This window comes from Kogia breviceps, chromosome 1 (assembly GCF_026419965.1).
Source record: "Kogia breviceps isolate mKogBre1 chromosome 1, mKogBre1 haplotype 1, whole genome shotgun sequence".
Taxonomy (NCBI): Eukaryota; Metazoa; Chordata; class Mammalia; order Artiodactyla; family Physeteridae; genus Kogia; species Kogia breviceps.
The window spans coordinates 159,497,067-159,513,558 of NC_081310.1; the positions used below are offsets into that span (position 1 = coordinate 159,497,067).

A 16,492-nucleotide genomic window follows, 5' to 3' on the forward strand; every position below is an offset into this window, starting at 1 on the left:
ATTTAAAGCCCAGGATGTCTGGAAGCAAGTGTAAAAGCAGCAGTGATGTAGCTGGTACTGTCAACAGCCCTTGTATGCCAGCTGTTGTACTGTACTACTGTACTTTCAAGGTAGTGTACTGTAAGATTAAAAATGTTTTCTTTATTTTGTGTGGTTTTTTTTGTTTTTTATGTATTTGTGTGAAAAGTATTATAAACTTGTTACAGTACAGTACTATATAGCTGATTGTGTTAGCTGGGTACGTAGGCTAACTTTGTTGGTCTTATGAACAAATTGGACTTACGAATGTGCTCTCGGAATGGAACTTGTTCGTATGTAAGGGACGTACTGTATTAGTTACATTTTGATAAACTGAGATTTCACTAACTTCTAGCTACCATAATGTTAAGTTGTACTAGTGGCAGTCTTATATAGTGAATTACAGCTAAACATTAAAAAATCTAACATTTTGTGACTGTCTTATTAAGAAAATCATAATGCTTCAAAACCTTATTAAGCTTTAAGTTGTAGTCACATTTTATAAATGTGTAATACGTTTATACTTGACACTTGTGAAAATATTTTCCCTAGGCTTTTATTTTAGGTGAGATCTACAGTGTAGGCAAACTTCCATCATCTGTCAACTTCAGTAATGTCATAATAAGGCTCATCTACCCATGCTAAAATTATGGTCGTTAAAATTCAGTTTTGTAAATGGTTGTATTAAGTCATTACCACCAAGTCTTTAACACATTACATTATAAACCTTGGCTTTTGTTACTGTGAATGACTATTTTTTCTGTGCAATGATATTACTCTTTAGCCTTTAAATCTTTTATTAATATATCAGGCAGTGACGTATATAACTACAAAGCAGGAAAAAAGAATTTAAACAGATTTTGTTTGTGGCTTTTACTAAATTGTCATCTGACAGAAGATTAGCTCCTTCTTATTTGTTTGGTTTTCAGATGAAGATATTTAATTTTAGTCCAGGAATCAAACCTGCAAATAAACAACATACATAATATGGTACTGTAATGAGAATGTAATGAATATGGTGCTTTACAAGATTTGCCTTTTCCCCCTGAGTGATGGTTATAATACATACTCATAAAAATTCGGAAAACACGGAAAAGCATAATGAAGAAAGGAATGTTTATTTTATTTTATTTATTTACTTTTGGCTGCGTTGGGTCTTCGTTGCTGCACGCGGGCTTTCTCTAGCTGCGGCAAGCAGGGGCTACTCTTCGTTGTGGTGTGCGGTCTCTAAGCTCACAGGCTTCAGTAGTTGTGACATGTGGGCTTAGTAGTTGTGGCTCACGGGCTCTAGAGCACAGGCTCAGTAGTTGTGGTGCACAGGCTTAGTTGCTCCATGGCATGTGGGCTCTTCCTGGACCAGGGCTTGAACCTGTGTCCCCTGCATTGGCAGGTGGATTCTTAACCACTCTGCCACCAGGGAAGCCCCAGGAATGTTTCTTAGAATAATAATTTGTTCTGAGCATTGCAAATCAATGGAGGTATTAAAAAACTATATATAACCTCAAGAGTTGGTTGGGTAAAGAATGTTCTTTGTTATCAGTCAGAAAATGAGATGTTGTTTTCTTCCCTAGTTCACCAAATTGTTTCTAGTTGAAAATATAGGACATTGGGAGCTTGAGGCAGGATGACTTTCTGTCATTTGTTTCTTTAAATTTTTTTATATGATCCCTTCAACATTTGTTATATAGGGATTTAATTATATAAATCAGATTAAATTAGTATAATATTTTTAACTTAAGGGAAAGCAATGGTTTTAAAATAATCTTATCAAATACTTGGATCTCTCACCTGAGCTGAACCACCTATATTTTTCATTGCCCAACTAGTGTTTTCATCTGAATGTTTAGTAGGACCTGACTTACTAATTTTTCCCTGACCACTATCCTTGTCTCTTTTATTTCTCTTTCTCAGTGACATCACCATTTATTGTCACTCAAGCTAGAAACCTGAGATTTTTCTTCTCAATTTTATTCTTCTATTTTTGAGATGTTTCTTGAAATCATTCCTACCTCTTCATCTCCTTTGCCTGATCAACTCCTCCTCATCCTTCAGATCTCACCTTAGATGTTATTTCCTCTGGAAGCCTTCCCCTTCCCAACCCCCATACCTATCAAATCTTATTTAAGAGCCTATCTTACATAGTTTTTAAATTTACACTTGTCATAGCATAATTGTCTGTTTTATTTCGATATCTCACTAGACTGTGTACTTCTTAATCATAGGGACTATTTGCTTGCTCACTGTTTATCCCTACTGCTTAGCTTATGTAATAGATACAATATATGTAGCTTATATAATAGATATATAGAGAAAATAATTTGTTCAGTATTGCTGAAATCTGTCCTGTCCTTTCTGCTTTTTCTGTCTAGTTTTAACCCTTACCTCAGTTCACTTTTCTGAGTATGGTGTAAAATCTCTTCTTTCACAGTGTTCTCTTGGCATCCTGACCATTCTTCTGTCTTAGCTACTTCCCACAATAAAGTAGGATCATCTCCCACTTTGATACTGTAAAGCAGCAGTCCCCAGCCTTTTTGGCACCAGGGACTGGTTTTGTGGAAGACAGTTTTTCCACGGACTCAGGGTGTGGGGTTAGGGGGGATGGTTTTGGAATGATTCAAGTGCATTACGTTTATTGTGTACTTTATTTCTATTATTATTACATTGTAATATAGAAGGAAATAATTATACAGCTCAACATAATGCAGAATCAGTGGGAGCCCTGAGCTTGTTTTCCTGCAGCTTGATGGTCCCATCTGGGGGTGATGGGAGACAGTGACACCCGACGTGTGTTGCTTACGTCCAGTCTACTCTGTAATCTTGTTTTTGTTGCTGTCACTGCAGAAAACCCTGCTTCACAAAGATAGGGTGTTGGAAATGGAACCAGCCTTTTCATTGCTTTTTGTGGCAATCTCAGGATATTCCGCCTTAGCTTTCATCCAGAACGTATGGAGATTTGAAGTTGTCTCAAACATACTTTTAAGGCCACCATCATTTGCCATCTCAACCAGTTGATCCTTTTCTAGCACAGACAAAGTTGATTCACCTGGCTTATTCACAAATGGGTCGCAGATCCATTCCTTCCCAGTTTGGGGGTCTTTTGTGGTTGGGAAGTAATGCTCAGAGTCTTTTGAAAGCTGAGATAGGTGATCATACACCAGCTGGGAGAAAGAAGGCCCTGGCTCAGTCTCTTTCAAAATCTCTGCCAATGTTTGAAACATGTCAAAAATCCCAGTGTTCACTCATCGCCCCCATAATTCAAGTTTGGCTTTGAATGTAGCCACTTTTTCTGCCAACTTGAACACAGTTGTCGTTCTCCCCTGAAGTGACAGATTGAGTTGGTTGAGCAGGTTGAATATGTCACACAAGTAAGCAAGTTTTGTGACCCATTCTGTGGCACTGAAATGTGCTTCCAGTGGTGACTGTTTTTCTAAAAAAAATCTCTGGAGCAGCTCTCTTAACACAGAAGCTCTGGCCAGTGATCTACCTTTAGAAAGCCATCTCACTTCTGTGTATAAGAGAAGATGTGTGTGCTCTGTGTCCATCTTGCAGAGCTGTGCGAACAAACGTGAGTTAAGGGCATGTACCTTACTTTGGTTGATAATTTTAATGATATCCTGCAAAACACTGTTAAGCTCAGGTGACATTTTCCCACTACCCAGCGTTTCCCTATGGATGACAGAGTGCGTAGACTCACATTCAGAAACAACCCCTTTGACCCGAGTAGTGAAACCAGAAGGCTGTCCAGTCATGGCAGCTGTTCCGCCCATGCATATACCGACACAAAATGACCCATTCAGTTTTCCTGATATGTAATCATTCAAAGACTTGAATAGTTCTGCAGCTGTGGTGTTGGTTGGCAACGAAAGTGCACATAACATATCCTCATGCACATCCTCCTGAAAAATATATCACACAGAAACAAGCATTGTTGCCTTGTTGTCAACATTGGGAGACTTGTCAACCTGTATTGCATACCACAGTCATTAATCCTCTCTAACAATTGTGCCGCAATATACTCTGCTGTTTCATCAATTTGTCTAGTTAGGGTGCTAGCTGAAAGAGGAACACGTGCCACCTTTTGAACTGCAGCCCCTCCTAAAATTTCATGACAGATGTCCTTAGCAGCAGGCAGGATCACCTCTTCACCAATAGTAAAAGGCTTCTTAGCTTTAGCAATGCGTTTAGCCACTAAGAATGATGCTCTCAGTGCAGACACATTTGATGAAGTGGTGGCCTTCAATAATTGCTTCTGTTTTTCATGTTCACATTTTTTCCTTTTGAAAAACTCCAAAGGCTTGTTTGTTTTTTTGTTTTGTTTTGTTTTGGTTTTTTTTGCGGTACGCGGGCCTCTCACTGCTGTGGCCTCTCCCGTTGCGGAGCACAGGCTCCGGACGCGCAGGCCCAGCGGCCATGGCTCACGGGCCCAGCCGCTCCGCGGCATGTGAGATCTTCCCAGACCGGGGCACGAACCCATGTCCCCTGCATCGGCAGGCGGACTCTCAACGACTGCGCCACCAGGGAAGCCCAAAAGCCTTGTTTTTTAATGCAGGTGCTTGGTCTCCATGTGGCAAAGCAGTTTTGAAGGTTTCATGGCTGCATTGGGTAACTGGTCGCCACATATTATACAAAGCGGGCTTGGAGAATGTCAATCACCTGTTGCAATGAACCCGTAATTTAAGTAGGATTCTTGGTGTTTTCTTTTAAATACAGTTTTCTTTTTGTTGGTAGTCTTACAGTTTTCTGCTGTTTCATCATTGGGTCTTTCCCCCTTTTCAAAGCTCTCTAGTGACATTTGTTTTTTACTCATTTTGGGTAGGGTTAGCTTGTGGGCTTACCACAACTGTGACCGAGACAAGTGTGCAGTGCGGGAAAGAGGTAAATAAAATAATGGGCGGTCCAAGCACGGACTGAAATAAGTGTCAGATTCTGACTTAAAGCCTGCCACCAGGTGCAGCTGTACAATTGAAGTACATCAACTCACTTGCCACTATAAAACCTGCCACCACATGCAGCTTAATTGTCACTTCCCACTCACTGATAGGGGTTTTTTTGTTTTGTTTTTTGCGGTACGCGGGCCTCTCACTCTTGTGGCCTCTCCCGTTGCAGAGCACAGGCTCTGGACATGCAGGCTCAGCGGCCATGGCTTATGGGCCTAGCCACTCCGCATCATGTGGGATCTTCCCAGACTGGGGCACGAACCCGTGTCCCCTGAATTGGCAGGCGGACTCTCAACCACTGTGCCACGAGGGAAGCCCCACTGTTAAGGTTTTGATATGAGTCTGCAAACGATTTATTATAGTCTCTGTGCAGTCAAACCCTCTGCTAATGATAATCTGTATTTGCAGCCGCTCCCCAGTGCTAGCATCACCACCTCAACTCCACCTCAGATCATCAGGCATTAGATTCTTATAAGGAGCGCGCAACCTAGATACCTCAAATGCGCAGTTCACAGTAGGGTTCGTGCTCGTAGGAGAACCTAATGCTGTCGCTGATCTGACAGGAGGCGGGGCTCAGGCATTAATGCAAGTGATGGGGAGCAGCTGGAAATAGAGATGAAGCTTTGCTGGCTTGCCTGCCGCTCACCTCCTGCTGTGCGGCCTGTTTCCTAACAGGCTACAGACCGGTACCAGTCTGTGGCCTGGGGGTTGGGGACCCTTACTGCAAAGCTCCTAAAACAGATACCATGTGTTTGCTCTTGTACTCTCTCTCAGTGTTCAACATAGTGCTCTAATGGACCATTTCAGTTTCATTCCTCTTCTCTAGCCGTATGGTGGGTGGGCTTATTACCTCTCAGCTCAACGTGCCACCAGTTTTTATTCTTCTGTGCCTCTGATCCTACTCTTCCCCTTTGCCTGAGCACACCTTTTACCTTGTAAAGTTTTATTCCTGCTTTAAGGCCCAGCTTAAATATCATCTCCTTTGTCAAACCTTCCCTGAAACCTTGATTGCTAGTTCCTCTTTCCTTTCTACTTACAGAGTCTTAATTCCTTTATAATAGTACTCACCACATTTTAGTGTGATCTTTTTCTTTTTTTTAAGTTTTTGGCTGCATTAGGTCTTGCTTACTGCCCATGGGCTTTCTCTAGTTGTGGTGAGCAGGGGGCTACTCTTCGTTGCAGGGTGGGGGCTCCTCATTGCAGTGGCTTCTCTTGCTGTGTAGCATGGGCTCTCGGCACGAGGGCTTCAGCAGTTGCAGCACGCGGGCTCAGTAATTGCGGGAAGTGGACCCTAGAGCACAGGGTCAGTAGATGTGGTGCATGGGCTTAGTTGCTCCACAGCATGTGGGATCTTCCCAGACCAGGGATCGAACTGTGTCCCCTGCATTGACAGGTGGATTCTTAACCACTGTGCCACCAGGGAAGTCCTGATCTTTTTTTTTAATGTGTCTTTTTTTGGTTTTAATTTGAACTCCTTCAGGACAGGGTCTCTGTCTTATTCATTTGGATATGTCTAGAAATTAATGCACACAGTGCCTGACACCACAAAATTTCAGGACAGGTTAGTTGGTTGAATGAATAAATCAAAGTTTGTTATAAATATTAGAATATTTTCCAGACTTAATTCCTGCAAAGTTTATGGCAGACTACAAACCATCACTAAATGTTGAAATAAAGCAAATGATCATATGAATAACAGCTTATTTTGAAGACTATAGAAGAAGATTTTGTAGGCAAGAGGATTTTTAATCTTGAAGGTTAATGGACTGATTTTTCGTATTTTGCCAACCTGTTCTTGTGTCAGGGATTTCCTTTGAGAATCTGATAAAGGCTATTAGACTCTGCCTCCAGAAAAAAAGAACATGTTTATCCATGTACACCGTTTTGCATTTATTTCGGGAGTTCCTGGACCCTTAAAAACTATCCATGGACCAATTTTTAAGAACCCTTGTTCTGAAAGTAAAGTGGCTCAAATAGAGAAGTTCGTGGCAGTGAAAAGGCAAAACATACCAAGAAATTGCTTTAGTCTCTTAGATAGTGTGGTGGTGGTGGATTATGCTGAGGCAGTAGTTAATATTTATTTGTCTTCTACCAGCTTCTACTTCCTTCCTGTCTTCTGTCCTTTTAGCAAGAACATCAGGAAGTAAAAGCTACATCCTGTCAGGCCAGTTTGTTATCCTGGTCTTGGGCCAGTAAACAGGATAGATGATTACAATAATAGTTATTTGGCATTGTGCTATTCCTGCTTTATATAAATTCTCTTATTCAATTCTTGCAACACGGCTGAAGGGTAAGCAGTTTTATTCTGATTTTTGAGATGAGGGATGGACAAGTTTTCTAAAAAGTTTTCCTTGATATCCACTTCAGCTCAGAGAACACTCAATATCCTTCTCTCCGAACACTTAAAATACTGAATTATATTTCTTTCCCCAGTAGTCTCTGAGCTCTGTGTGATAGTACCGTCTCTTAAAATTTCTAATTAGGCAGTATAGTGTAGTATTATTTCAGAGCATGGGTGTTGTAACCAGATTGCCTGGTTTGATTCCTGACATGACTTAGACAAGTTACTTAACTATCTGTGCCTCAGTTTCTTCATCTGTAAAATAGAAATATGAATAATCCCATGTAAAATGCTTAGTACGGTTCCTGGAACATGGTAAATTCTCAATGCATGTTAGTAATCATCATCATCATCCTCAAAACCTAGCTCAGCACTTAGAGCACAGCATTCACTGAAAGGTGCTCTGCAGACATTGGTTGGAATAGCTGAATGAGCACTCTCTTCCCTAGTTGGAGACTGCAACTCTGTAGCTTGGCAGCCAGAATCTGTGTTCCTAAATATATAGATCTCTACCTCAATCGTATACAAGAACTGATTTTTTTAAAAAATGTTTCAGGCAATGTTAGCATATGGTTTGAATTTTTTTTTTAATTATGTTTTTAGTTTAGTTTAGTTCAAATACTGTGAGAAAACATTAGCTCTGGAGAGAGCATTGCTTATACTGTCGAATCTGGAATTCTTTTGCTTATAAAATCCAACGTGATCTGTTTCTGGCCCTGTGATACTGATACTAGAAGGTCTCAATTGTGACTACCTCAGCAATGGCGTTACTGATTGAGTAATCAAAGCTCTACATTGTAGTATGTGTTTGTTTGGTAATAAGGAGGCACCTTAATTCATTTTCACGTAAAGTACATGGCTCATCATTTAAAACCTCTGCTTAGGGAGACTTCCCTTATTTGAAACCCTCTTTGCTCAAGTCTGAGTCTGTGCTAATATAGTAGCCACTAGCCACATGTGGCTATTGAGCACTTGAAATATGGCTAATCCAAATTAAGATGTGCTATTAGTATAAAATATACTGGATTTCAAAAGAAGAATGTAAATATTTTGGATATCTTGGATTAAATAAAACATTAAAATAAATTTCACTTGTTTCTTTTTAATATATAGCTATTCGATCATTTAAGATTACATGTGTGTCATATTTCTCTTGGACTGCTCTGGTCTGAATCAGTTGTTTTCTATAAAAATTACGTTTTATTTGCTTGTATTATTTTGTGGCACTGGTAGCTTATTAAGGGGTACTTACCTCTTTTAAGAGAGCAATACTTTTTAGAATGTGTTTCAGTTTGTCTTTGGGAAACAAAAATATCTACCAAGAAATTTCAGCTCCTGAAGGATTTAGGAGTCAGTCTCTACCAACATACTTAAGTCCTAACTGCCATCACTCTGGATGCTTGATTACAACTTTCCAAAAAGCCAGTAAATGTTCTACTTTTATACTAGTAAATTGTATGATGATGATGATTGCCGACATTTACTAAGCACTTATTGTGTGGTAGGAATTGTGCCAAAGTATTTCTAGATAGAATATAAATTAGTCATCCCCATCAACTTTATTATCCCTTTTTTTTAAATTACGAAAACCAAGTTCTAGTCTTACATTTCTTTTCTTTGAGTTTTTTCATCTCATTTTGTCCTACTAGATAAGTAGAATAAATTAATTATTTGGGGTTTGCAAAATAAACTTTCATTTCTCCTTTTAAAAAGTGAAACATCTAATTTTGGATTCTGCCACTGACAGGCCAGTGGTCATGTGAACCACACCCCAAAGTTTGTGTTTTCTCCTGATTCCAGTTAGGCTTTCAACAGTTTATGCCCATGAATACATTCGGACTTTTTTTTTTTTCAAAACTAAAGCTCATTAAAAAAAGCCAGCCTCTTAGAACTAAAAAGTTTAGTTTTTCCCATAGGACCGAATGCACTTAAACTTTTATAGCAATTATCTTTTTTTTCTTTAAAGTCTTTATTGAATTTGTTACAATATTTTAATTTATTTATTTATTTACTTTTGGCTGCATTGAGTCTTCATTGCTGCGCACAGACTTTCTCTAGTTGTGGCAAGTGGGGGCTGCTCTTCATTGCGGTGCTCAGGCTCTAGGCGCGCAGGCTTCAGTAGTTGTGGCACACAGGCTGAGTTGCTCTGTAGCATGTGGGATCTTCCCAGACCAGGGCTCGAACCCACGTCCCCTGCATTGGCAGGTGGATTCTTAACCACTGCGCCACCAGGGAAGTCCCTATAGCAGTTATCTTAACAGTTTTATAATTAATGGCTATGTTTGTTTTCCCAGCAAACTGTAAGTAGGGGCCCTGGTTTAATCTTTTTTGGCATGTAGTAGATACTCAATAGCTGTTTGTTGAAAGAGTGAAATAATACATAATTATATAATGATTATATATTTAAGGCAAAGAAATTAAAAACTTAAGGTACAAATCAATGTCTTTACTCTCAAACTTTAAGTTTTTATCAACTAAATATGAATTCTTAGAGTGAAAGATCATCTAACTTTCAGACTGGTTTGAATTACACGCCAGAATTTTCTTATCAACTGTCTGTAGTTGTTACTCTAATCTAGCTCAAGACTTCTGACAGTTCCCAAGATAAGCAGAGTCAGAGTGTTCTATTGCCTTTCTAGCAATTGTCATCAGCTTTCTCAGTAATAAGAGCCTCTGCTTCCTCTCTTCCCCCACAGAGCAGAAGCCAGCAGAGAAAGAAGAGCTATGTTGTTAAATAATGCCATTCAGAGTTTAAAAAAGCACAACTCAGAAATCTTTGGGGACTCCCATCGCCAGTGAACTAAAAGTCTGTGTGTCTTTACCCAGTACTGAAGTTCTTTTATAATCTTACCCTGATCTACCATTCCAGCTTTATTTACCACACATGAACCCTCCATCTTAGATAAATTAGTCTGCTGTCTAGAATTTTCTCACCTCTGTGCTTTCTTTTTTATTAATTTTTTCACTGTGGTAAAATATACATAGCATAAAGTTGACCATTTTAGCCATTTTTAAGCATATATAGATCAGTGGCATAGGTGTATTTACGTTGTTACACAGCTGTCACCGTTCATCTCCAGAATTTTATCATCCCAAACTGAATGATTTAATTGGACTGGATATCAACTTAACTTCGATGGTATACAAAATCCTACTTCTGTAAATTCTGTCCCTTCCACTTTATGTTGTTGATGTCATAAATTACATCTTTATACATCATATATCCACTAACATAGCTTTATAATTATTTTTTATGCATTTGTCTTTTAAATCTTATAGAAAATATAAAGGGGAGTTGTAAACCAAAATTACAATAGTACTAGTTTTTGGTTTTGTCCATGTATCTACCTTTACTGGAGATCTTTATACCTTCGTATGGCTTCAAGTTACTGTCTAGTAGCCTCCTTTCATTTCAATCTGAAGGACTCCCTTTAGCATCTCTTATAGCACAAGTCTAATGGTAATGAAATCCTCAGCTTTTGTTTATCTGGGAATATCTTAATTTTTCCCTCTTTTCTGAAGGACAGTTTTTCCAGATAGAGTATTTTCAGTTGACAGTTTCTTTTTTATTTCAGCATTTTAAATATGTCATCCCACTGCCTTCCAGCCTTCAAGGTTTCTGATGAGAAATCCAATGATAACCTTAGTTTTGATCCCATGTACATGAAAAGCCTTTCCTTTCTTATTGCTTTCAAAATTCTGTCTTTGTCTTTCAACAATTTGATTATAATTGTCTCTGTGAGTTTCTGTGGGTTTTCCTGCTTGGCGTTCATTGAGCTTCTTGGGTTGTAGATGTGTGTATTTCATCAAATTTGGGAAGTTTTCTTCTTGGTTTACCTATTAGTCTGCCATTGTACTGACATCCTTTTTGCTTTCTTGCATAAGCTCTCCCTTGCATTTGAAATTCTATTTTTCTACCCAACATTGATCTTTCCTTCAAGGCTTAACTGAAGCCCCATCTTAACCAAGTCTTCAAGGTTCTCTGTCACAAAGCATTCCCAGGCTGGAATAATTTCTTTTGAAATACCATATGATAAATATACCACTTACTGCCTGCACAGCTTATTTTTGCAATTCCATAATCCTGCCTTCACTGATACCAAGGAAGCCTTTTCAGACCCTCTCCAGAGTCAGGTACCCGTCTTCTGTGTTCCCACAGCACCTTGTACTTACCTGTTGTAGAACCCAGTACCCTGCATTGCAGTTATCTTTTTATGTTCTCCTGCCCAACCCCTCACATACACTTAATGGAAAGTGTCTGTCTCATTATTTTTTTTGTATCACTAAAGTACAGCACAGTGACAGTTATGTAGTAGAATTCAGTATTTGTTTGTTAAATCAATACGTAGGTTTTAAAGTTGCATAAGGATATATTGGGTACCGTTGTGTATTCTCGTTTTTACTCCTCACAACAATCTTTGTGTATGATATGTAAAGTAGATATTACCTTCAATTTACTTTAAGGAGTTAGCTCACACAGTTGTGGAGCTGGCAAGTCTAAAATCTCTAGAACAGGATGATAAGCTGGAGACTCAGGTAAAAGTTCATGTTGTAGCTCAAGTCTGAAGACAGTTTGGAAATAGAATTGCCTCTTCCTTGGAGAAGCCTCCGTTTTTTTTCTCTTAAGGCCTTAAACTATTGGGTAAGACCCACCACACTATGGAGGGTATCTACTTTACTCAAAGTCTGCTGATTTAAATGTTAATTTTATCTAAAAAAATACCTCTATAGCAACATCCAGACTGGTGTTTGACCAAATATTTGGGTACCATGGCCTAGCCAAGTTAGTACATAAAATTAACTATCACAGAGGGTGATAGCCAGGGCTTAAGCCCTTCCAAATTTCTGTCTCCTGCCTTTCACCTCTGCTTCTTTGTATGAAAATTTTATTATTCTTTAGACAGAGACAGCAAATGCCAACAACATCTTGACCTACATTTGCCCATCTTCATCATTTCACAGGGATGATTTTTCTTAAGAATGAATGAAATAATCTATGTAAAGTACTTATCACATAACACCTATCATATAGTAAGTACTTAATAAGTTCTAGTTTCAATAATTGTTATTGTAGTAGATATGGTAGTGGTAATAGTGGTTTTCCATTAATTCCAAATAAAGGCATCCTAGATAAAGATTTTAACCACCTTGGCTTTGATCATGGGCCCAATCTTGAGGTAATTCCTGTGATTATGAGGTGGGAAGCTGTGACTGGTTAAGCTTTGGTCAGGAGCTAATCCCTGGCCAGTTATTACTCAGAGAGTTTGAGTCTGTAAAAAGATGGCATTTTCTACTTGACCTATATGTGTAGAAAGATAATAGGGAGAGAGGAGCAGTCTCCTAAAAGAAAGATTGCTGAGTACTAGGAGAAGGGAGGGTCAACCAGAACAAATAGGTGTTGCTACAGTGATTTAACAAAGATGACCTGTGATGAAACCAGTATTTGAATTCTGGACTATATTTTACTCCAAGTCTTATGCTTTGAAAATCATATAGTAAGTTTCTAAAAGTAGACAGCAATTATTTTGATTATTAAGATAAGATCAATGTTTTATAAACTGTCTTATACCCCATAATTCCTTTTAACATATTTAAAAATTACTCCATCAATATTATTTAAAATTCTAAGTAGTGTTAATATTATGAGTAAAACAAAACCATAGCATAGGCTCAAAGCCTGCTTTTTTCTTAATTACTTGATATCTTGTACATTTCACCTTACAGATCTTAAGATGGTAGAGATATCAGCATCTGCAGAGTGAAAAATAATAGAGTCAGAAAAACCATTTCATGGTAGAGCCAGACTAGAATCCTGGTCTCCAATCTTGTGAGTGGCTTTTGCCTACTTCATAGTAGGTTTATGCAGTTATCAACTTCAGGCTTCTGAAAGCTTAGCTTGGGCTTTGCATTTCTTCCTGGTTCAGATACTAGGTTCCGTGGAATCAGAGCAGTCAACTTTTGGAACACCAGGGAGCTCTTTCTCTGGCCTTTCTTTATAGCTTTGGTATTTGTGGATTCCTCAGAATGTGCTATCATCTTGGAAGTGAATAGGGCCAAAGAGATAGTCTAAAATGGAGGGTGTATAGGATCATTTCCCATTTTTAGAAGTTACTAAGGTAAAGGCAATAGCTTTTCCTGATGTCCAAGATAAGCGGCAAAATGATCACACACCTGTTTTGAAGTATATGTCTGTCTTATCCACGTATATTGGTGGGCTTCTTAGGAAACTGCATCTAAATGTCTTTTTATTGTGGCACAGAATCTTGAAAAGAATTAAAATTTTAAATTACTAATGTTAAACAGAATGCTTGGATATTCGTGTATTGACTAATGTATCCATCACCTTTAGAAAAATACACTTGTTGTTTGAAAGAGAGGAGGATGTAAAGAACATGGTCAACCATCGTTAGTGTACCTAAATGTGTGTTTAGATATTTTTACTTGCCTGAAATGAAGAGGATAGCTATAGAGGTTAAGTGTCTATGGAATACCACAGTGTAACAATTTGGTATCTCTGAAATTATAATCTAAATTAATGAGAAAATTGTTTGATTTTCAGTCTGGTTTATAGGACAGATTTTCATTAATAATGTTTTTTATTGAAAGTAATATAACTGGTCATTTTATTATTTTTAAAGTTTTCTGTTTAGTACTTATGTTATACTACTTGGTTTTGGTAATAAAAGGACTTATGAGACCAGAATTTTACTAGATAAAAGTGGATTGAAAGTTAAGCTTAATTGATCTCAGACTAAGAGAAATTAATCCCTAAAGATTCCCATATTTTATTTAGTTGAGAATGGTCTTCAGGATGTTTGACATCACCACCACTCCACACCCCTGCCACACCCAAAATTATGAAGAGAAGTTTGTACTTTCTAAGCTTCCTCCATTTTAGCCAAACATAGACTGTTTGCTGGTTAGAGCTGAGAGTCCTTTGTAATCTGTTTTCTTTTTTCACTAAGTGAGCTTACTTCTTTTGCTCTCCCATTCTTTTGTCTTGGCTGTGTTAAGTCAGCTCACTGCCTTCTTGCAGCCCTGTTTTCCTGCATGCACACTTTATCTTCTGAGCAGACACAGTGACAGCAGTTAACAGGGGAGCAAGAAAGGATTGAGTACAAACATGCACATTAGTGTGTGCAGTTTTGGTCTATGATACCATGTTGCGTCTTCTGTTTTTGTCATTATCTACTTTCAGAAAGGAGGAGCTGAGCTGATATTGGCCTAGTGTAGAATGCCTGAGGATTTGGGATGAAGGGAGGAGGCTGGTGTTTCATGTGACTAATCTTTGACATGCTGCGGCAGGACTGAAAACACTCTTCTGCTCACAGAAGGAGGAAAGAAAAAATTTCCAAGATCGCACTTGCAGAATTTGTGGAGTGTATTTAGATATTTCTTCCTGTGTTTTTCTAGTTTTCAATTTTATAAGGATTGGAAGTGGGGAATGAGCTTTGCTTAATAAGTAGATTGAGTTATTATGGGAGTAACGGGCTGCAGCAATGATTCACATGGTAAGAGAATGTTTAAAATCTCCACTGACATCTTGACCCACGTTTTGACCCATCTGACAAACGGTTAGTGAGCGCCTTGGCCATCTCAAGTATTTAAAAGTAACAGTATACAAATAGATTTATTATTGTGCTTTTTTCCCTCCCATATAAATCTTAAGAGCATTGCACCTGCATATCCAAAACAGTTGATTTTTGTCTGCATTTAAAATCTCACCTTAAAAAAGGTGAGAAATATAAATGTAGCATGTAGTTGTCCCTTAAGTATCTCCTTTGGTGTAATTTTCTCACTTTACTTTATGCCTCAGCTTAATGGAGGCTGAGCCTCTGTTTGGGTTATGTCTGGGATGAAACTGAAATATAGTCATGAAGCTCTAAGAAGAAACTCTGCAGTACTAATTTGGAGGACTTATTGAATGGCATCCTCCCTTCTTATTGCCTTCTTTTACCTTTCCCCCACCCCAAAAATGTATTGCTGCAGAAATCTATGGCTTTTTTCTCTCATTTTGTGGAAAAAGAAAGTGAAAGGAGTGGGGGTGGGGTGGGTAGATTTCAGTACAAACGGGCATTTAAATTTATTATGTAAAAAAAAAAATAGCTCTGTTTTGTAATTCTGAATCTAAGGTTGCTTAAGATTCACTTTAGGAATCCAGCTCTGATGGAAGCGTGTAAGACTTTAGATAATGATGTTTCAAATTAAAAGTGGATCCTAACATGTTTGACCTGAAGAGTAGAAAGAGATAAATGCTAATGTGATTCTTTTTTTACTTAGTGTACATTGTCGTATATATTTGATCAATTGGTATTTATGGGTGGTCCTAAAATAGCTTTTGAGCAGATTGGTATTTAATAGAGCAAATGGCCTGTGTTTTGACAATCTTTTTCTATTTTCTCTGTTGTTTCATTCTAAAATTGGTGCACACAAGTGAGATTTAAGAGGAAATTAACACTTTAGTAAATGTCCTTTTCCCTAATATTGTTGACTGTTTCTATTAGCCATTTTCATTTTATTTGACAGTGATACTTAAGGGTTAAGCTTCAGAGCTGATGCAACTCCTCCTTTTTTTCACCAGCAATTTTCATTGGACAGCATTTCCATAGCAACAGTGAGATCAGTGAAACCTGAGTGTTTTCATTGATTATTTTTCTCCTCTTCCTTTTTTAATCTATTCTCTCCACCACATTTTAGTGAGAAAGCGATTTTTTTTTTTTTTACAAACAGAGCTTATATTGATTTCTATTCCATAAATAATTAAAAGAGGGTAGAAAAATCTGCCCTTCATTTAAAAATTGAATGTTTCACTATGTATTTAAAAAATGATTCAGGATTAGGAGCATGGATAACCATACCGGCTGTAACTGATGTTCTCAAATATTCTTGCATTGTTTGCTGGTCTTCTAGGGAAAAGAATAATGTGGAACAGGACCTTAAGGAGAAAGAAGATACTATTAAACAGAGAACAAGCGAGGTTCAGGTATGTGAACTGTAAAATTCAGTATTCCATATCTGATTTAGGAGGATTCATTTTAAATGTATGGGGTCGTTTACTATGTGATGGTTGTGGTATTGATGAGTAGGTCAAGGGAATGCCTATTATTTATGTGATATAAATCTTTATCTTTTGCAAAATGATTATTTTTCTCCTAATTCTGGCCTGCAAAGATTACACTACAGTGATCAAGCAGTA

At 38.1% G+C, this 16,492-nt stretch overlaps 1 protein-coding gene across 3 annotated transcripts in view; it reads left to right on the forward strand.

Annotated features, from left to right (window-relative positions):
• The window catches only part of EPS15 (epidermal growth factor receptor pathway substrate 15), a 168,942-nt gene that overhangs the window by 85,185 nt on the left and 67,265 nt on the right, over positions 1-16,492 (forward strand). For all 3 annotated transcript variants that reach the window (XM_059064028.2, XM_059064018.2, XM_059064037.2), the window contains one exon: positions 16,207-16,279. In XM_059064028.2, the coding sequence (XP_058920011.1) occupies positions 16,207-16,279 (73 nt within the window). The remainder of the gene's footprint in view (positions 1-16,206; positions 16,280-16,492) is intronic.